At 46.9% G+C, this 23,109-nt stretch overlaps 1 protein-coding gene across 1 annotated transcript in view; it reads right to left on the reverse strand.

Annotated features, from left to right (window-relative positions):
• The window catches only part of LOC141476887 (netrin receptor DCC), a 579,965-nt gene that overhangs the window by 195,334 nt on the left and 361,522 nt on the right, over nucleotides 1–23,109 (reverse strand). The window contains exons 6-7 of the mRNA XM_074165768.1: nucleotides 22,814–22,968; nucleotides 20,792–20,912 (exon numbers count right to left, since the gene is read on the reverse strand). Coding sequence (XP_074021869.1) covers nucleotides 20,792–20,912; nucleotides 22,814–22,968 — 276 coding nt within the window. The remainder of the gene's footprint in view (nucleotides 1–20,791; nucleotides 20,913–22,813; nucleotides 22,969–23,109) is intronic.

Here is a 23,109-nt window from a genome sequence, read left to right on the forward strand (position 1 = left end):
AAAAAAAAGCCTTTTCGCCATTTCACTGAGGCTCCTGGAAGAAGAAAACGCCTCTTCCTCCACCAGCACCACCACCCCCCTCCAAAATCCCAATTTTCATGCCTGGCAAACACAGCTTTGATTTCCCCCAGGCAGCTCTCGGGGCTGTATCTCCGCAGTATAAAACCGGACTCACCATGGATTTTGTGCTCAGTTATTGGGCTTAAATGACTTATGTTTCACTGCAAGGTATCTTGGAGAAAGGCAGGTGAACCCCTTCCCGGAGAAGGACACCCAGCCCTTTCGTCCTTTCCAGGGCTGTTGCTTCCTGCAGGATTTATTTAGGCACTGCTCACTTTCTTATTGCTATATATACATTTTATATACATAGACCTGGAGTCCTGGTGGACAACAGGATGCCCGTGAGCCAGCAATGGGCCCTTGTGGCCAAGAAGGCCAATGGCATCCTGGGGGGCATCAGGAAGAGGGTGACCAGCAGGTGGAGGGAGGTCATCTTCCCCCTCTGCTCTGCCCTGGGGAGGCCCCAGCTGGAGCACTGGGACCAGTTCTGGGCTCCCCAGTTCCAGAAGGACAGGGAACTGCTGGAGAGGGAACAGCAGAGGGCTACAAAGATGCTGAGGGGCCTGGAGCATCTCTCTCACAAGGAAAGGCTGAGGGACTTCTTGGGTCTTTTGAGTCTAGAGAAGAGAAGCCTGAGGGGGGATCTGATCAAGGCCTATAAATACTTCAAGGGTGGGTGTCAGGAGGATGGGGCCAGTCTTTTTTCAGTGGTGCCCAGGGACAGGACAAGAGGAAATGGGCACAAACTGGAACGTAGAAAGTTCCATCTCAACATGAGGAGGAACTTGTTTCCTGTGAGGGTGGCAGAGCCCTGGAAGAGGCTGCCCAGAGAGGTGGTGGAGTCTCCTCTGGAGACATTCAAACCCCACCTGGACATGTTCCTGTACAACCTGCTGTGGGTGGCCCTGCCTTAGCAGGGGGTTGGACTAGATGATCTCCAGAGGTCCCTTCCAACCCCCTATCATTCTGTCATTCTGTGATCTTATTTAATAACTGTCTATTGTTAAAACATGTTTAAATAGGCTTCATTCACTCAACTCTCCAAATCATTCTTTGTGTCTCCAACCCATTTAACTCCAACAATAAGCAGCTTGTATTTATTTTCTCTCAGGCCCAACGACCATTTCTGCTCAATGCCACCACCCACGTACCTACCCAGTGACGGTCCCCAAGTCAAGCGCCCATTTTTAATCCATTAAACATAACATTTTTGAGAGTGAATGGGGTTTCTTTTCAACGAGAACATCAGGCAGCTCCACTGGAGCCTACACGGTGCCCTCCATCACTCAAACACGCAATTACATGAAGGAAAGGGATCCAGTTGGTTTCTCAACGCACCATTTTCCCTCTCTGCAACTATTATATATATTATTCTCTTTTACTTCATTATGAACTGATTACCTGTTTCAGATTGCCTTATTTCCCCTGAACCCCTGGCTACTATAAACCAAGTTGGTTAACACCACCTCGCCGTTTTTTAACACCAGCAGAGCAATATCTATGTTCACAGCTTTCATTTCTAGACACCTTCCGTTTTCTCACTCGCGATTCAACCCGAAAATAAGTGTTGATACACCTGAATTCCCCACCACGCGAATTCCCCGGTTTGCTCGCTCCACCTGTAGCTCCCCTCCAGAAATCCTACATGCAACAGAAGCTTAAAGCCTTGCACGTTATTATGCTGGTTTACTTATATCCAGTCCAATATAGATATTTTAATTTCTTCTCTCCTTTCAGTATTTTCATGCTAGTGATACTTGAGATCAACCGGTGGGTTTTTTTATATAAAAACTCCCGTTTTCTTTTCCTTCCCAGCACATTCTCCTTCCCTTCCAAAGTTCAACAATTGTCTCTGGTTATCAAACATGTTGCTGGAGGACTTTAATGCCCTTTGGCTATTGAACACTCCATCATTCTGTCCTCTTCCACTCAGCGAATGCTACGTGATAACTTTCCAAATCTCCTCCTTTCGCCTACATGACAATGGACCCCAGGAATAATAAAAAACAGGTGGTATTTCATACAGCCACGCTGTGATGCTTCAGGAACCCATTTCAAAGCCACCGTGATGAGCCTCCACCGCCAAATCTATCAGCCGGGACAGATATTTGTCCCACCAGTAACTGCTGTGGGTGGCCCAGATGGAGATAACCACGGCCTCACACTCCATCGATGTCCCAAAAATACCCCTAATGACGCACAAAAAGCCATGTCTTACGGCCTGTAGACTCTTTCACAGATTCACAGAATGATAGGGCGTTGGAAGGGACCTCTGGAGATCATCTAGTCCAACCCCCTGCCAAAGCAGGGCCACCCACAGCAGGTCCCACAGGAACGTGTCCAGGCGGGTTTTGAATGTCTCCAGAGATGGAGACTCCACCACCTCTCTGGGCAGCCTCTTCCAGGGCTCTGCCACCCTCACAGCAAAGAAGGTCCTCCTCATGTTTAGGTGGAACTTCCCATGTTCCAGTTTGTGCCCATTTCCTCTTGTCCTCAATGTCCTCTTTACCATGTCCTCTTGTTCCTTTGTCCATGTGCAACAGTAACGAAAACTGCATGAATTCATAAGACGTAAGTCAAGACAAAATGTACTGACTGATACAATGGACCAAGCTACTCAATTTGTGTATATTTAATATACATTTTCCAGATTGACGCGGAAGTAACTGGTGGGGATCCCTGACCTCAGGGACTAGCAAATACCAAACATGCAATAAAACAAATTTAGTGGAAAAAACCCTCTAGACCTACCCAAACCTCCAAACCAGGATTCTTCAGGACAGGAAAATCAGTGCGAGCTGAAAATACCGGGCTCAGCGCCGGAGCCAGCCAGCACCGTAAGTCAATAAATCCACACCAACCTCTGTAGATCTTGAACAGTCTGGTCTGAAGTCTATACCTTTTTTTTTTTCTGACCTGGGAAACCATTAAAACCCAGAAATGTGAGGGGTTGAGGGCTATGGTAACCAAAGCATCACAAGGAGAGGAAGGGCAGGACAGTGATGGGCATTTCCGCCCATGTCTACTCACGTTGCACCAAAGCCCAAGACACGAGTTTTACTGCTCCAGTGCTCTACCCCATTACATATCCACATGGAAAATTAATGCTAAGATGTACTGTTCCATGGTATGAGATGCTGGCATTTCAGTCTATTTATTAGACTAGGTTGCTCAAAGCCCCGTCCAACCTGGCCTTGTTCTCCCAACCCCTTGTGCCCCCCAGCCCATCGCTGGTGGGGTGGTGTGAGGAGCAGAAAAGGCCTTGAGAGCTCAGGAACAACCAAACCCACCACTGCACTGGCACACCATTCCCATCCCAGATCCAAAACACAGCCCCATACTGTTAACTCCATCCCAGTTGAAACCAGGACAGTGGTGGGAACAGACGAGATGGGACAGACGTAGGGAATCATAGAATGGTTTGGGTTGGAAGGGACCTTAAAGACCATCCAGTTCCAACCCCCTGCCCGGGGCAGGGACACCTCCCACTAGACCAAGTTCCTCAAAGCCCCATCTGACCTGGCCTTGTTCTTCTCCCAACCCCTTGTGCCCCCCAGCCCATCGCTGGTGGGGTGGTGTGAGGAGCAGAAAAAGCCTTGAGAGCTCAGGAACAACCAAACCCACCATTCCCATCCCAGACCCAAACCACAGCCCCGTACCAGTTGCTAGCAAAAAAAGTTAACTCTCTCCCAGCAGAAACCACAACTATAATCCTCGGGTTTGACCGCCTCCGATGCCCTCCTGAAAGCTCCTCGCCTGTTGGCGGGCAGCCTTTCTTCACAACGCATTTTTATCCCTCCACCAGAGATATTTTTCTTATTAGTTATTCTCTCCGGCTGCATCGCTTCGTCCCCGTTTCCAAGGCGACAGACAGGAAGCAGGAGTTAAGCAGAATCTTTCATCTGGGAGGGGATGATGGGAATGGATGAGGGAGTTTGAGCAAGGTCAGGCATTTACCGCTGAATACAAATCTGTCACGCCTAATAGATGAAGCTCTTTAGTTTCCGAGCTACTCAGGCTGCTCCCAGCATCCAAGGAGAAAATAAAAAGACACTCAAGCATGAATGCCAATCAGCTCGGGCTGGCAACAATGATGTATATACATGTGCCACAGCAGCTGTACCAGGCTTGGCCATGGATGAAAGGAGAAATTAAATAGGTGTCAATAATTAGAGAAGGTCAGGATCTAAATCCCTGAATGCTAAATATGTTTTAATGGTATCGGATGGGGAAGCAGAGAAGTTATTAAGCCGGGAAGGGCTCAAGAGGCCTCGACCCAGAGTACAATGAGATGCCGGGGACGCGGCGGCAGAAAAGCGGTGGCACACAAGAGGGATCCCTGAAAAGCCGTGGGGACATCGAGCACGTATTTAGCAAATACAGCTCTTCTGGCTGGCTGGACAAACAAGGGGAACAAAGTGACGGCCGGAAGATTTTCCAAAGGCAGGGAGGTCTTCGCTGAAGGAGGAAGAGAGGGGTGAGAAAACACATCTCACAGCCACCGGGGGCACTGCAGATATCAAAGCACGGAGGGGACAGGAATGCCAGGAATTACCCTCCTCCCCTGCCCAGGGCTGGGAATCTACGGTCCAGATTTATCCTTGCGCATAAGAACCAAAACCACAGTAGTCCGTTGCCCCGTGAATGCTTCAGAGATTAATATGGACCACACGGCATCATTTATGGAAAAAAGGGGTTGGTTTCCACAACAGAACATTTTGCGGGGCGCAGCATCCCACCAGGCACCACCCAGCGACTCGCAAAGATTACAGAGAGGAAAAGGGTTTAGAATAAACCACGAAATAAACCATCAGCAACTCTTCCGGTGGGAAAAAGGCACCCCACTCTTTGACGTTTCCCACAAGGATGCTCAACGGCATCGTTTGCTCCTCTCGTTTCTCTCCATCCCGTGCTAATTATGAACGGAGACCAGATGAAGTGACTAAACTGAACCCTCTTTTAGAGGATAATGCTGTATTTTTCTAGTTTATCGATAGATTTTAAAATAGCACAAACAGCACTAAACAGCACTTTTTTTTTTTGGTTGGACTTGATGATCTCAAAGATCCCTTCCAACCATGAAGATTCTGAGATACTGTAAAATGTAAGAAGTCGGATCCTAATACAATAAGCAACCTATGAGTTAAAATCCAAAAGAGTTGTTTTAATGTTTATGCAACTTCAGATCATAATAATTAAGCCAGAAATGAGAATAATTCCTCCCTATAGATGGCCTATATGTTGTCATTGATTTTTAAGAATGGGTCCTGGCACCAGATTAAAGACAGACCTGGCCAATGGTATCTTTTTTGGTCCCATTATCATTTTTGGTTTCTCCTCTCACTTTTTTGGGTGGATTTTACTTCATAGAATCATAGAATGGTTTGGGTTGGAAGGGACCTTAAAGATCATCCAGTCCCACCCCCTGCCCTGGGCAGGGACACCTCCCACCAGACCAGGTTGCTCAAAGCCCCCTCCAACCTGGCCTTCAACCCCTCCAGGGATGGGGCAGCCACAGCTTCTCTGGGCAACCTGGGCCAGGCTCTCACCACCCTCACAGCAAAGAAGTTCTTCCCCACATCTCCTCTCAATCTCCCCATCTTCCCCCTCCTCCTATGGCTCCCCCTCCCTGATCCAGAGTCCCTCCCCAGCTTTCCTGGAGCCCCTTGAGGGACTGGAAGGGTCTCGAAGGTCTCCATGGAGCCTTCTCTTCTCCAGGCTGAACCCCCCCAACTCTCTCAGCCTGTCCTGACAGCAGAGGGGCTCCAGCCCTCGCAGAACCTTCATGGCCTTCGCTGGACTCATTCCTTCAGGTCCATCTCCTTCTTGTGCTGAGGACTCCAAAGCCGGACACTTAAGTCCATCCACCTGCCCTCCAGCAGAAAATTATCCCAATGGACCCTGGGCAGATGCTGGTCAAAAAAAGCTGCTCTCGACAACATTTAGGGATGGAGATGCCATAACCTCTCCGATACAGTGTCCTGAAGCATCACGAACACACCAAAGGCTGGGGCTCTGTGGTACCCTAAGTCCTGCTTCCCGCACTGGGGTTAGGAGAGCAAAGAATGTTCTTAATTTTCCCACTGATGGGAAACTGGGATGCTGTGTCTCCTCAGTCATCTGTTTCAGTACCTAAGTTCAAGTTTCCCAGTTCTTCTGGGTTTTCTCCTCTTTAGGACCCTCTCATAATTCCCACGGCTTTCCTCTCCGGTGTTCTCTGGTGCCTTCAGTGAAGGGCTCAAAACTGGAGGTGGGACTTCATCCCAAATCCCGGCCAACGGTGTCTAAACCGTTGCCAATTCTTACACTGCAATCTGGCTTTTTCAAAGCTGTTTTAAGGAGGATTCATTTTAATTTATGATTTGAGATACGTACTTTTTATCTGGTCACGGATAATAAAAATGATGTAGTTTTTATTATTTCCTAATCCGGCTTGAAAAACGATGGGATTTGATAGTCACACTGCAGCAAAGACTCTGCTTCACGTCACACTTCTGGGCTCCAGGTCCGGGGGAAAAAATAAGGGGGTTTCCCACCGCCACTGGTGTGCGGGGAGAGACCTCCCAAGCACAGCAAACCACAGCCGCCGAAGGGAATCTATAGAATTAAATATCGTCCTAATTAAGCCATTAAATTCAGCAGGTTCCATCTGCCTTTACCTGGGTGTGACAGATGATGTTTTGGCCCACAGTGATTATTTGCCGTGAAGAGAAAACGGAGTCTCACATCACCGGCGCCGGCGACACGGGGTCAGGCTCTCCGTGCCCTACCCAACATCGTTAATTGTCCTATTTCTTGTCATAATTACAAAAAGACACCCATCCTCACCCGATTCTCAGGCTTTTTTACCCAATTCCGGTTTCTTCCCAGGGTTAACAGCTGTGACAGATGCTTCCAGATTCTCCTCCGGTCTTCCACGCCACTGGATTAACAAAATTTTGTTTTATTCAACTGAAACTGCTGCTGTCGGTGTTTTTAAGTGACAACAACTGTGAACAGCTGGTTCTTTCTACCTGAAGGAGAAACACTTACGTTTTGGCAGGGAAAATCCCGCCAACTGTTTCTGTAATGGAATTGTTAATATCCCTGCACCGCTCAGAAATCCGACGGGCGCTAAATTACCAATAACAGGGAAAAAAAAAACCAAACAACAACAAAAAACCCCAAACACCAAGGACCCCAAAGCGAAAACAACCAAACAAAAAGGTGAACAAAGGATATTTAAGCTTCCCTGAATCCTGGCTTAAGAAGAGAGACATGTAAGGATATTAAAAGTCTGAATTCCTTGGAAGCAGAGCAAGGTATAGCTCTTAACTGCGGCTCCGGTCCTGCAAGGAGATGGATTCATTCCCGGGCAGCGGCTGTAAATCAGGAATAGAGTCTCCGAAGGTCAACGTAAGCCAAAAATCCATAGATGTGGGACATAAATTTAACGCCCAGAATAGCTGACGGAACAATAGTTTATCCGGAGTTCTTCAGCCATGAGATGCTGGGGGCTGGTGGGGAGCAAAGGGTCCCTCTCCCTTCCTGAAAAGGGGAGCGACACGATGGAGGGAAGTCCAAGTTGGCTGGGGGAGCCCTTGGGGTGGCCCGAGCAGACCTGGATCAAGCAGGGGAAATAGCGTGGCAGTCACGACACCACGTCCCGGGTCCGTCCCTTGAGATCCATCCCCAAATCGGGGTCTTCTTTTATTTCCCAGCAGACCCCGAAATCGCTCATGTCCCTCTGAACCATCACTTGGCTACCAGAGAGTCCCTCCTGCCAAAGGTCACGGCAAAGCAGTTTTGCAATATAGATATAACTACTATATTTAGAAGATTTTGAAAATATTCTGCCAACAGAGACGTCACAAGCTCGAGAGAAGCAGAAAACACAGGGAAAGTCCAAGTACATTCCCTCCTCCTTCCCTACTTCCTCAACCGAAGATGCTACAGAAGGATGGAGAGGACAGAAATACTTATATTTTTAGTTTGGGATAAAAGGAGAGAGATGGAAATACTTCTTCTCCGCAGTTTCTCTTTACAAAATACTCTTTTCTTTTTCATGTCAACAAACCTGAATTTCTTGTACGTGCTTTAAAAGACGCTACAGCCATCACCTCCCTTCACCTTTTTTTTGTAAAGAAAATTTTTTTAATTAATTAAAGAGCCAGAAAGATGAAATCCTGGAACTTTGGCAACATCACACAGAATCACAGAATGATAGGGGGTTGGAAGGGACCTCTGGAGATCATCTAGTCCAACCCCCTGCCAAAGCAGGGCCACCCAGAGCACGTCCCACAGGAATGTGTCCAGGTGGGGTTGGAATGTCTCCAGAGAAGGAGACTCCACCACCTCTCTGGGCAGCCTCTTCCAGGGCTCTGACACCCTCACAGGAAAGAAGGTCCTCCTCATGTTGAGGTGGAACTTCTTATGTTCAAGTTTGCGCCCTTTTGCTCTTGTCCTGTCCCTGGGCACCACTGAAAAAAGACTGGCCCCATCCTCCTGACACCCACCCTTGAAGTATTTATAGGCCTTGATCAGATCCCCCCTCAGGCTTCTCTTCTCCAGACTCAAGAGACCCAAGAAGTCCCTCAGCCTTTCCTCATCAGAGAGATGCTCCAGGCCCATAACCATCTTTGTGGTCCTCTGCTGTCCCCTCTCCAGCAGTTCCCTGTCCTTCTTGAACTGGGGAGCCCGGAACTGGTCCCAGTGCTCCAGATGGGGCCTCCCCAGGGCAGAGCAGAGGGAGAGGATGACCTCCCTCCACCTGCTGGTCACACTCTTCCTGATGCCCCCCAGGATGCCACTGGCCTGCTTGGCCACAAGGGCACATTGCTGGCTCATGGGCATCCTGGTGTCCACCAGGACTCCCGGGTCTTTCTCCTCAGAGCTGCTCTCCAGCAGGTCACCCCCACCCTGTCCTGGTGCAGGGGGTTATTCCTCCCCAGGTACAGCACCCTACACTTGACCCTGTTGAACTTCAACAGGTTTCTCTCTCCCCAGCTCTCCAGCCTGCCCAGGTCTCGCTGAACGGCGGCACAACCTTCTGGTGTATCAGCCACCCCTCCCAGTTTTGTATCGTCAGCAAACTTGCTGAGGGTACCTTCCATCCCTTCATCCAGGTCATGATGTGACTATTGAAGAGGACTGGACCGAGGAGGAGATCTGCGCTGTTGACTCTCATCCTCACACTGAAGCTGTCCCATGTATAAAGTAATATGAAATAGTTACCTCCTTGCCAAACTAGAAGACAACCCTTGAAGGAGTAAATTCTTAGCAGGGCTTTAGCAAATTCAGTGGAGAAACATATGAATTTCTCGAACCTCATCCCTGCCCTAACCAATGTTTCTTTCCGCAGGCAGGAGCCCCATGAATATGAAAGGAAAGGAACTGGGAACACCTTTCACCCCCAAATCCGGAGCAGGATTAGGCCACCTCTCCCGGGATTAGAGGTTCAAATCCCATTAGGTGGAAGATAGCGTTGCCACACACCCCGCGCGGCGGCTGCAGATGCGATTCGGGGGGAAATCTAATTATCTTGAGGAATTTGCAGAAATTTGACCTAGGAGAAAGAGAAATCCTTCAAAGGGAATAAAGACAATGCGAGGAAACTCCAAGAAGAAAAACATTGAACAGGCTGAAGGGATATTAGCTCCCAAACACGAAAATTAAGTGTTTGCTTGCAAAGTGGTCACCTGAACTGCCCTGCGGTGGTCCTGGCCGGAAGACAAGCTGTCAGCTCTGCAGCCACAGCGTGACGAGCTCAACGGGACTCTTCCTACCTCATCAAACCCTCACACCTCTTCAAAATTAATTTCTACCGTAATTACAGTAGAAATTACAATAGATAGAGAAATTGATCCTGATCTCCGCTCCAGTGGTACCAACTTGTTGACTTCTAGTTGGGGTCCTGCATCTACGGCTGAAAGTAGACACGTTTGAGAACAACGGGACCATTAAATAATTCGTTTTAAGAGGTCATTGTAAGAGAAATCCTCCTCCTGGCAGCCTGACCGGGGCACAGCGCTGGCTCTCAGCACGGGTAACACCGTTCCAGCCATTCAGACAAGGAAAATTCTGATTTTTTTCCTGCTGGGGGGGGGTGGGGGGGGGGCAGCAGCAAAATGTTGATTTAATTTTGACATTTAATTTTGTCATTTAATTTTGACAGGACCAATTTCAGTCTACGTGCTCCAGGACCTTAACCGGTAACTTTTGCTGGCTGCTCACCTCTATTCCTCTGAGAATGGGGGTGTTTTCTGAACAAATAATGGGTGTCTCACAGCTTTCAAACCGCCCCTTCTCCAGCCCAATCATCCACTCCCGGGGAAAGGAACGGCGAGGGGAGAAGGCTGCTGAATATAAATAGGAAGAAAAGCACATTATAATTACAAATCTGGCTATCCAACGCAGGGCTCGAAACCCTGAAAATGATAGGCTGACACTGTCATCCCAACCCCAGACACCAATTACAATTACATCTCACCGAGGCCACCGAGCCCAGGGGTGGGGGAAAGACGCACCCTGCGTCGCAGGGATTCCTCTCCCTCAACTTCCCACGCTGCAAATGATTAGCGCATCACTCCAGCTAAATAATTAATGTTTAAACAAGGGGCAGGAAACTCTTCCTAAATGGCGGTGGTGGAAGAATGGGAGGGAGAGAAGGAAGGGGGAGAACACAAGAAACCTGCTTTTTTTTTTTTCATTTTTCCCTGTCACTCAGATAAGACATTTGCATTCCTGGAAGAAATGTGCCTGGAAGCTCCCTTTGGAGCTTCCACGAGGTGCTCTTTTTTTGTGATTATTTTTAATTTTTAGTTTTGATTTTATTTTTCCCTCCTTGTTACTGTCTGATCCCACAGATGTAAAAAACCATACAAACAGAAAAAGTCCTAATAGGCCTGAATTAACATCAAAAACATAAGAAAGGAAGAAAAAAATCCTCTTCCTCCTCCTCCTCCTCTTCCTCCCCCAAAGCCCACGCTGGGCAATGTCAGAAGGCAGGAGAACCTGCTTTGATCTTAACAAGAGACCTTCGGCTCCTGAACTCCAAACCCGGCTCGTGCTGCAAAATCAATTTGTGAGCTCATGACATAAATCCACATTAAACTATTTAGTTTATATTTAACGCTCTAACGAGGCTTGGGCAGGGTGAACTAAATGGATTTTAGTCCAGGTGGCCAAGAGCCAAAGTTTGCCCTTCCTCTTTTAGTTCTTCCTTCTTCAGCAACACCGAAAAAGACACTTTTTGCACCCAGGAGAGCACCCACAAACACACGCACCCAGGGGTGACAAAGCTCAGCATCTTTTATTCAAATCAATATAATACCTGGCAATTTCCTCAACAGAACCATGCGAAAATCTACATTATTAGGGGTTATTATCCCTAAATCTTTCCCCTCGGGGAGCAAAGACCCAAAGTTAATATCACCGACAAACGCGCCCCGAGATGAATTTGCTGTTTCCTCCTAAACTAAACCCATGCAGCTTATTTCTTACCCTTTCTTATCCTGGCTCGAACGGCAGCTCAGCAAATGGGTTTCTGCTGGGAAGGTGACAAGGTACCGCGCTCCAAATAAAAAAACCCATCAGCGCCGGGGACGGCAGACGCTGCATCTCCTGACCTTATTAATCCTGAGCTCTGCAGTGTAACTTCATCTACGCTTCTAAAAGAAACTGTTACGGTTTAGGGAAAAGTAAAAAAAAAAAAATAAATGAGCACCTGCAAAAAGGGGGGAAAATAACGACAAAGAGAGGAGTTGCGTTAAAAATTCAGCGCTCTCTGGCTTGTCAAGTCCCAGAGGTGGAACACCCACCTCTAGACGGCCAAATGAACAAGGCTTAGAAGGACACGAGCTGTAGAGAGGTCAACAACTCTTAAATGACTTAAATGCCTCGCCAGCGTCCAGCTACAGAATATGTATCATAGAATCATAGAGTCGTTTAGGCTGGAAAAGACCTTTAAGATCATTGAGTCCAACCATTAACCCAGCGCTGCCCAGTCCACCACTAAACCATCTCCCCGTGACCACACCTCCCGCTTTCTAAAGTACTTATTTTTAGGACGCTTGTGATAAACAGGCAAATATTCTTGAATTCATTCAATCAGTGGGCATCCCAGTGAGATACTGGGAGGTTTGGGGCAAACCCCTTGTCACACCAGGGTCAAACTAGCAGCTTAGGGGCTGGTCTTTCCTCACTGAGGCTTTTCTCCACATTTTTCCCCCAATTCCTTCTTTAGAGGTGGTTCAAAAGAAGAAATCTGTGCCCTCACAAGCGTCAAAGTCCAGCAGAGCCCCCTAACGACTTAATACTACATTGTTGAGCCTCAGGCCACGGATATTTCCCTGGAAACAAGGGCAGAAGGATCTCAGCCTATGGCCAACCCTCAGATTCAGGAAGCACGGATGTTCTTAGGTGTCTAAGGGACAACTTAGATGACTAAGGTAACTTCAAAAATATCTTCTAAAATTTCAATCTTCCACTCCCACACTCATCTACTGTTGACTATGATAAAGGCATGAGAGCTCCTCAAATACTTCCATTCCACCCAGGAGCTCACCTGAACGACTCTCAGATTTGTCAAAGCTACAAGGACATCTCTCCTACTTATGACAGGACCGTTGATTTTGGGCTGCTCTCTTCTCTCCTGTTGAAGGTGTCTGCAAAACCTTCTCCTGTTCACCTTCCCCAGGTCTTTCACACACAGCAACACAGCTCCAGCACAGCTAAAGAGAATCTCACCCCAGAATACCTGACATTTCATGGCGACACATCCAACAACAAGGAGAGACATCCTACTTCTGACCATCTCCTGGTCTCACCACACTCTCCATCCCTTTTCCCCCTGGACCAAGGGGCTGAATTCCTCCCCAACTGTCCAGATGTTCAAGATCTTGCCTGCACCGCAGCCTCCGTCAGTTGGGAGAAAGCAGAGTGACTCCAGCACTGAAACTCATCTCCTGAGCTTCACTGAAGACTGTGGTGGTGTAGAAACCCAGCCGCCAGGTCTTTAAACCACTACAGCTCTTACAAAACAAAGCCACCCATTTCCATATCATTATTTTAACGACAAGATCAAGCCTCTCTAACCACATCTTCCCAGAATCCAAAGTTTCCACTCCAAAGTTTCCAGCATATTCACTATATCAATGGATGCAGAACCAGACATGATCTCATGAACCCAACTAATCCTTTCCTACACCCCATGGAGAGATTAAAAATATCCCCAACCAGCAGATGTTGACCTAACCTGTTCTTAAAGACATGTAAAGATGGAAGCCCCAAAAATATTCCAAGATAACCTCTTGCAGTGAGTCTATCCAGAGGTGCCTTCTAAGCACCTCTGCTGGCTTTAGGATGGTCTTTCTATACCAACTTTTTTTTAACTAGAAAAATATTCTGCTGATTTTGCATTTTTGCATACGTCTGTTATAAATCCCCCATACGGTGTCATAATATTATGGCAAAGACCACCATAAAGGCATAAAACCAAAAATTTATTCTTACTATTATCATGATTATTACTGCTTATGCAAGGTAATAAATGTGAGCAGCTTATCTGCTGTGCATACCAAACCAGGGACGTTAAATCTCTTGTTCCAACACAAAAGATCCTGATGCTCTGGTTCAGGAGGTTGTTCTTCTCCCCATCCCTGGGCATCAGGCTCTTTTGTGGTTGATACGTCAGGGGAAACTCTCCTGCAGGTAAAAGCAGGCTTTGAAGGTGCTAAATCTGCTCAGAAGGTGCTGGAGAACTGCGTGGGATGGAAGGTGACACCACACACCATCTCCTGTCTCTCCCTTGGAGCCACGCACCAGTTTTCTAGCCAAAAGCCACCTGGCAACATGGGCAAGGCCATGCGAAGGGTCCCCGGTCCAGGGCAGGAACTTTCCCCCACCCTCTTTTATTTAAAAGAAGTCCATATAGTGAGTATAAGCTGAACCACGAGCTTAAATAAGCCTTAAAAAAATAAACACATTTTCACATCCCAGTAGAACTACCATTCTCTGAGTTAGAGGAAAAAAATAATAAAAATATATATATATATGTATTCTACTCTGAAATTTATGAGTGGGATCTTGGAATAGTCTCGCCCTTCTTTCTTCTGCTCTGTCTCTGCCTACACAAAGCGAAGCGGCTCTGCCAAATTTGCTATTTTTAATTCAGGGCATAAAGAGCAGACGGAAGAGACAGCACATCCCAGCTTCCTCTGCGAAGGCAGGATGGGGATTATTAGCACACAGATATGTCTGCTCAACCTCTTTTTTAAAATTCCCGATAAAGAGCATTCCTTCTCGCTATTTTTTCACTTCTACCAATTGTTACAATAAACCCCCTGTTTTCCCTGATATTTGAAATCATGGGGTTTATTTCAGACTAGTTTTTCTGAACTTTTAATGCCAATATAAGCTCAGTTTCTTAGCACAGAGATGGATTTTGTTTCATGGTTGTTTTTTTAATAGGGAAATAATTATAAATAACACTATACCATAATTATAAATAATAATTAATTATAAATAATACTAAATAATACTTACAATAATAAAAGGAAGGGAAATGGTGCCTCAGGAAATGTTTTTGTAGGAGGAACTCCGAGAGAAAGGAAGGTTTTTGAAAATTGAGTCAACCACTGTTTCTTTGGCAAGGAAAAAGTAATTCACGGGTTTCCCAATCATCTCAGTCTTATTATAAAGAAATGCAAAGTCTTTGCAAAGATCTGGCGCATGCAAAGATGTTAAATCTGGTCGCTGTTAAGCTGAAAAGCTGACATGAGAAGGAGCTACACAACTTGTAAGTAGAGGAATTAAAAAGAAACAAGTACATGACAAAAACGACCAAGTGAACGCCACAGAAAGTGGCTCCGGGGCTCAAACACCCACTCGAGGGGGACCTGCCATTGAGGACCAGGCCACCCACAAGCTTCAGTTCTCTGCACCCTGCCCCGTCTCCCTGCAACATCTGTCTTTAGACATCCTCAAATATCTGGAGATCATCCGTGGATGGACATGCAATCCCTTCCTCAAATAATTCTGGTGTTGTATCATAGCATCATAGAATGGTCTAGGTTGGATGGGACCTTTAAGATCATCAAGTCCAACCATCAACGCAACACTGACAAAGCCACCACTAACCCATGTACCTCAGCACCATGTCTGCCTGGCTTTTAAATACCTCCAGGGATGGCGACTCCACCACTTCCAATGCTTGACAACCCTTTCGGGGAAGAACTTTTTCCAAATATTCATCCTAAACCTCCCCTGGTGCAACTTGAGGCCATTTCCTCTTGTCCTACCACCTGCTACTCCTCCTTGTGTGGCAGCACAAAGAGCCCAAGTACTAGTTAGTTTTGCCATTTAAGAGATGGTCTTCTTTCATAGAATCATAGACTGCTTTGGGTTGGAAGGGACCTTCAGGATCATCTAGTTCCAACCCCCTGCCCTGGGCTGGGACACCTCCTACCAGACCAGGTTGCTCCAAGCCCCCTCCAACCTGCCCTTGAACCCCTCCAGGGATGGGGCAGCCACAGCTTCTCTGGGCAACCTGGGCCAGGCTCTCACCACCCTCACAGCAAAGAAGTTCTTCCCCAGATCTCATCTCAATCTCCCCTCTTTCAGGGTCAAACCCTTCCCCCTAGGGCTATCGCTTTGCTGCTCCTTTTGCCGAACCACCTACCGCTTACAATGCCAAGAGCGAAGACTGAAATACAGCACTTTCACCGGTCTCTGGGAGAGGGTCTCTCCCTAAGCCAAAGATCTGTCCAGCCAGGGATTTATTGCAGGAACGCAGCTAATAATTATCCTACCGTATACACAAGTTGGTTATTTCAAGGCTGGCTTTATCGGATCTTTCACCTGCTAGAATAAAACAATCCCCCCCCCCAGCATCTCGTGACTCTCTGAAGGAGGGATCTGTGAGAAGCCACCAGCATAAAGCAAATAACTGTCTGGGAGTTCTTTATAGGAAGATTTTCCTCTGGGATGCTCGCCTCATCCGAAGTTATGCACGTCCATCACTCACCACCACGCCGCTCTCTATTCATTTTCTAGGTGTGCAAATAACAGGTTTTATACAGCTATAAAAATACGACAGTCGGCTGAGATCTCTTTCATCTGCCTTTTTCTTGCTGAGAATTTGTTTTCCGCTACGCGTAACCAGAACTATATATTGCAGGCTTGATTTCTGGTACCTGCTTCCTAGGATCACACATTCCCATAGACCGTATAAAGTCCATCACCCTTTGGCAGAGTAAGGGAGCAGAAATAGAGGGAGCCAATGTGGGAATTGGAGATGATGAGAGACCTGAAAGGGCCTTAAATCTGGTTCATTTATTGTTTTGTTTTGCAAAGAAACAAGAAGCATTTAAAGCTGCGGGTTTTTTTCCCCTTGTTATAAACTGGCGAGAAATCTCTTCCTAAGAGGGGAACATTAAGGTTGTTAATGGGAAAGAAAGGAAAAAAGAAAAAGAAACAATCCCAAGCGCCTTTTTTTCCCTAAGGGTGCTGGCATCCACAAATGTACTTTGATTTATTGACTAATGCCTGTCTTGCAGAGCATCAACCATCGCTTATTTTCCTCTAGTTCATAATGCCCTGGTAAGTACCGGGCCTCCTCAGCCATAATCCCCGCTAAATAGGACAGAAATTTTATCTTTCTCCGGGAGCTCGTTGGCTTTTTACAGTCTGAGCAACACGTTATCGGAAGAGTTTTGAGCATCCAATGGCTACATCCGGAATACTAAAAGCGGCAGCTATTATCCGCGGGAGCTCCCAGCCCCTTTGGCTTTCACTTTTCATTTCTCTAAGCGTCTAATTCCAATTTAAGCAGCGCAGCCTTTGCGAGGGGTAGATTTGGTCTCAATGTGAGCTCAGTTATACCTGGTTTGGATGCCAACTTAGGGGCTGCTGCTTCGGGTTCCTCGGTTAATGGTGGTCAGCGATGGGTGTGAATCTACACAACGGTCGTAGGAGCAATCGGACTCATTTTACCTTTCTATCCGAATAAAGCTTTCAAAACCCCTCAAAAGTACATCAACAACTCTTTTTAACCCCACTGGATGGTCCAAATGATTCGCAATTAATAAAAGGGAAAACCATCTGTAGTCTTGTGAATCCCCCAAAACCAAAAAAACCTGATTCTTTCACTCTGATGTAATTTTGGGGTAGAAATCACTACTGGGGTAAAGTCATTATTAGTTTAATGAAGGGTTTATTTAACCCCGGCTTTCAGAAAAAGGAAGCTCAGACTTCACACCTTTAATATGTGTCTGTTTATACCCCTTAATGCCCCATTAATGGCTCCAGAAAGGGATGACAGCTATTAATGAATATATCGAACCTTCTTTGTGGTCTCATAAAAACACACCGACAGCAAATGCGGGCTCTGCTGGGTCGTAGCCAGCCCCCGGCAGGGGGTAGCCCACATCAGAGCCCCCCTCCCCGGCCAAACCGTGGCTACTCGGCGGTGCCCCCACGGAGCCCAAGCTGAGCACCGGACACGTGCTGAGCATGGCCCCAACGCAATTCAAAGCAGCGGGGGGTACGTTCCTCCCGCCGCGGCCGGTCCCACCGCTTCATTTGTATTTAGAGCTGGCTTCTCCACCATCTGCACGGGCCGGCCCTCCCCTTCATCTCCGAGGAATCGGGAGCCGCATTGTTTGAAGATCTGATTAAATAGCCAGAAAAAAAGTAATCCATCACTTAAAAAGGGAAATGGAGACAGTTTACAATGGTGTCCCCGTAGCTCTTTAGGATTTTCTTTTCATTTTCTCCTATTTTAATTTTAATCCAACGCCAAACACAATAAACACCAATACAGGGCGTAAAATTCACTGACAGCATTTCACTTGGGAATGACTAACCGGGACCAGCAGTGAGTTACCCCGTTTTCCCCGCGGATGATCCGAGCACCGGATTAAACCCTACTCCAGCAGGAGGTGGCCTGGTTCCTCCAGAGCTTCAGGCGTGTAAACACAACCTGAATGCATGAGCTGAATGAGGGATTCAGCTTTAAAGAAAGCAGAAAGAAGACCAAAAATAAAGGCAAAACAACTCTGTATCTCCCCATGGCGAGATCTGAAGTGGAGTAGGTTGGTTTTGAGCGGGACCACGTCCCTCTCATCCCAGGAGTAGGTTGGTTTTGAGCGGGACAATGTCCCTCTCACCCCAGCAGTAGGTTGGTTTTGAGCACGACTGTGTCCCTCTCATCCCAGGAGTAGGTTGGTTTTGAGCAGGACTGTGTCCCTCTCATCCCAGGAGTAGGTTGGTTTTGAGCGGGACCCTGTCCCTCTCATCCCAGGAGTAGGTTGGTTTTGAGCGGGACCACGTCCCTCTCATCCCAGGAGTAGGTTGGTTTTGAGCAGGACTGTGTCCCTCTCATCCCAGGAGTAGGTTGGTTTTGAGCGGGACCCTGTCCCTCTCATCCCAGGAGTAGGTTGGTTTTGAGCGGGACCACGTCCCTCTCATCCCAGGAGTAGGTTGGTTTTGAGCAGGACTGTGTCCCTCTCATCCCAGGAGTAGGTTGGTTTTGAGCGGGACCACGTCCCTCTCATCCCAGGAGTAGGTTGGTTTTGAGCCAGACGATGTCCCTCTCAACACAGCCAGCCCTCCTCCAGATCACACAGACATTTTTTCTGCCAGTGACATCTAGTTTCTAAGCCTCTTCTCATTTTCACATTCGTCCCCGAGGGAAGATAACCTCATCGTCACCTCTGGTGACTGCACAGAGGGAAACCCTCAGCTGGCGAGATCCAGGGTGGAGGGCACGTACTGAGGTGGGAACCCAAATAAATATCCGCCTCTTGATCCCCGACACCCACCCGTCAACCTCAGTTCGTTAATTAGCCCTGGGTGAAGAGGGAGCTCAGGATAGAGGGTCACAATAGCAAGAGGAGGATAATTATAATGACTCTATGGACGCTACATCTCCATTTACCCCCCTCCCGCATCTCCTGCTGCCAAGTTTCACGGCTGCAAACTGTCTGCAGCACGAGAATCCAGGGGAGAGAGGGGCTGAGAGGTCTCTGCCAATTCCCCAGTTGCTACTGGAGCTGCTTTCAGGCAGTGGAGAGAAAAGAAAGAGAACGGGCTTATAAAGGAGACGCTGAATCACAAGGGAAAAGGAATAAGAGGGAGGTGAGCTTCAAAGATGTCCAAAATCCATGTTCAGCCATAGATTTGGGGCCAAGGCAGAAAACAGAGAGAGAAACCTCAGCCCTGTTCCCGTTTTCCTTTGCCTTGAGTATTTACATGGAGGGGACTTGGCACACTGGGGACCTGTGGCTTTCAGCGGTGCTTACTCCTCACTTCTGTCTACCAAATGATCTCAGCTATGGCCATCTGGTAATGTCAACGTCCCTGGCCTGGAACCACTCTGGATGATACTGCTGGTTACACAAGAGCTTACAAGAGTCAGCTTTGACGGATCTCAGCAAACATTACTGCTCAGTCTTCAGCCAGGAGTCCTTAAGAGTCAAATTACTGCAGCTCACAAGAACCTGGACCACGGCCATGCTTATTTCTGTACTTCCAGAAAGCCAGATTTTTGGCAAAGCTTTAAAAACTTCACACTGATGCTGTGTGGAAACTTTTCAAAGGATTTCCCAAATAAATTCTACGGTACGAGCTGTCAGGCTGGTTAATTGATCTCAGTAGGGCTGTCTTGACCGAGTATCTGTGGGCTACCAAGATTCTGCTCTTCCCAGTCCAAATTGGAGCACGAATAACACTTCAGCATAGTCTCCTGTTCTCAGCTTACAATGAGAAGTATCGCGCGTAACCTGCAGCCCAGTGCAGGTCATTAATCATTTACAACCCACAAACTTTGAAAGGCTTTTATCCATGTTTTACATATCATCGAGCTTAAGATGAAGACATCTTTCTGTTACTTAAAAACTCATAAAGCAGTAAATACTTCTGCTGCTGCACAGTGCAGTCACAGAGTCATCGCATGGTTTGGGTTGGAAGGGACCTTAAGGACCATCCAATTCCAAACCCCTGCCATGGGCAGGGACACCTCCCACCAGACCAGGTTGCTCCAAGCCCCCTCCAACCTGGCCTTGAACCTCTCCAGGGATGGGGCAGCCACAGCTTCTCTGGGCAACCTGGGCCAGGGTCTCACCACCCTCACAGCAAAGATGTTCTTCCCCAGATCTCATCTCAATCTCCCCTCTTTCAGCATAAAACCGTTCCCCCTCATGCTATGGCTCCCCACCCTGATCAGGAGTCCCTCCCCAGCTTTCTTGTAGGCCACCTATTAATTTCAGAGCAATAAAATAAAAATATTCACCCTTCCTGAACATAGACACAAACCTTCTGATCTCAATGGTTGGCTGCACTTGATATCCCACTGAAGAACTGTTCTTCCTCTTACGTTCTTTTTCTTCTCTTTCCCTTTCCCCGAGACAAACATTCTACGACAGCTTAACACAAAATTATGCACGATATAATTCTCTATTACTTATGGACTTCTCGTAATTCAGCAGGATAAAGCCCACCAATAGATGGCAAGACGTTGCCGTTGGCTTCTCCTGCAGCTTTCGTTGGCCTCGAGTCATTTCTAGGACAAGGCCAGCATTTGCAATTGCCCCAGTGAACAAAATTCCTCATATTATCTGATAGCCTGGACACGCTTTTAACTACAGCCAGCTGGATAAGTAAGAGGGAGTAAAGAATAGTAGCTGCTCATTTGGGATTTTTATGTTAATAGCATTAATTACATCTACAATTCTGTGTGTCCTTTGCATCTTACCAGGCTCTGGGATGATTAGCTGTGCACTGGCCTGTGCGTTTCCAGCTTCGTTTTCAGCTACGCACTGATAAAAACCTTCATCTGACTTTACCAAGCCCAGAATCCTTAAGTTGCTGCCACCCTGGAGAGAGAGCGGAAGAAAAAAGAAAGGAAATGGAGAGAATTAATTAGAAAAAACACCATCCAAAGCAAATGTGGATTATAAAACCTTTCTGAGAAACAAAGTACTATGGATGTAATCTCGGCTCCAGCGCAAATAGCCCTGGTCCTCAGAGGGCTGTAACCATAAGCCCTTTCATCAGGAATCTCTTGACACTTTGTGGTCTTTGCGTTTTGTTCGAAGGTGCCCCCAGCCCAGCGGTGAATCCCCCTTTTTTTGCACGGAGTCCATCCCGCACCCTTCTGGAGATTTAAGCTCCAAATTCCAGCAATCACTCGAGTAGAGCTTTGAATTTTATCTCGGCCCTTTGCTGCAGGGGAAGATTTAAAAGAACTTTCAACTCTGCATCTTTGAACAAAGGCTGTTGTGAAGGTCAAACCCTCCTCGTGGCTCGAGGCCTGGAGATCCTTCAGAAAAGGTCACTCTACGCCTACTTCATCCGAAACAGATTTAACTTTAAACTTCCCTTAGCAAAAGAGGCAGCCAATTAAGGTGGGTAAAATATCTCAAGTGAGGGATAACCTCTGGCTGAAATATGCCTTCCATTAACTATTAAATGAAATCATTTTCCACCACACAACCATCATAGCAATAGAGGTGTCTTTTCCTTGGACAGCTTCTGGCTGCTTCTAATAAACCATGATGAAAAAAAAAAAAAAAAAGACTGGATTTTTGAAAACCACATCAGAAACAACCTTTTTTTTTGTCATTAAAGACGTGATGATAATCAATATTATCTGTTACAAGGTGAAAAATTACAAGGCGCTGAACCAAGCCACACCTCGTGGCCTAAGGACATCTTCACAGTGGCTGAAGCTTCCAAGGAGGGTCCCCAATGCCTCGGTTTTGTCATCTACACGTGATGCTGCTTTCAGGAGGGGCCACCTAGATCTACCCTTTCAGAAAAGACAGCCTATATTATAGTGATATTTAAACTAAAAGAGGTTGGAGTCCTGGATGGGGATGTTATTTTGGGGAGGGTGCACAATGATGAAGGGCAACGGAGCTGGTGAGGGGTCTGGAGCACAAGTCTTGTGAGGAGCGGCTGAGGGAGCTGGGGGTGTTCAGCCTGGAGAAAAGGAGGCTGAAGGGGGGACCTTATTGCTCTCTACAGCTCCCTGAAAGGAGGGTGTAGCCGGGGGGGGTCGGTCTCTTCTCCCAAGGAACAGGCAACAGGACTAGAGGAAACGGCCTCAAGTTGCACCAGGGGAGGTTTAGGATGGATATTAGGGAAAATATTTACACTGAAAGGGTCATCAAGCCTTGGAATGGGCTGCCCAGGGAAGTGGTTGAGGCACCATCCCTGGAGGTGTTCAAAAGACAGGCTGACATGGTGCTGGGTGATGGTTTAGTGATGGGTTTTTTTTGTCAGAGTTAGGTTGATGGTTGGACTAGATAATCTTGAAGGTCCCTTCCAACCTAAGTGATTCTATGATTCTATAATGCTCCTTGAAAAGCTGTAATTAAGTCATAATTACGTCCAATGACCCTTATCATTTTTAACCCCTTGTGTTAGAGAACAACTTCCTTGGAGAAGAAATCTATTATTTGTGTTCACAAGGGACAAGGAGAAGGGAAGCCATTAACACGTGGTAAACAGTATTAGGAACAGAAGCTCAGCGCATGAATGGACATCGTTACTGCTCCATGGAAAGCCCAGTTTCAGCTCTACAACTTGGAGACAATGTCAATGTACTCGACCTAACACTCCTCAACGCAGTATTTGTTTTAAGAGGCAGCAGAAATTTTGTCTTCATCCAATTCATAAATTTATTAAGTTATTGGATGGAATATCAGAATATATTTCACAGCTTAGTAAAAAAAAATACATATATTCTAATAAGTATAAGGCAGATAATTACCACTATCTGAAAATAGTCGCTAGGGATGACGACTTCTCCATTCTTGATCCACTCCACCGTAGGCACAGGTTTACCAGCCACGGCGCATTCAAACTCAATGTCCATACTCTCGTAGGCATAAAGATTTGAAGGGCGAATTAAAAACCACGGCGGGACTGCAAAAAAAGAGGGGGGGGTGGGAAATGAAAGTGGCAGGGAGCGGAAATAAATTAAGGCTTAGCAAGTAAATCATTTCAATGAGCCTAAAAAATATTAGACATAAACAGAAAATATATCTGTAATTCAAATTACTTTCA

This window comes from Numenius arquata, chromosome Z, assembly GCF_964106895.1.
Source record: "Numenius arquata chromosome Z, bNumArq3.hap1.1, whole genome shotgun sequence".
Taxonomy (NCBI): domain Eukaryota; kingdom Metazoa; phylum Chordata; class Aves; order Charadriiformes; family Scolopacidae; genus Numenius; species Numenius arquata.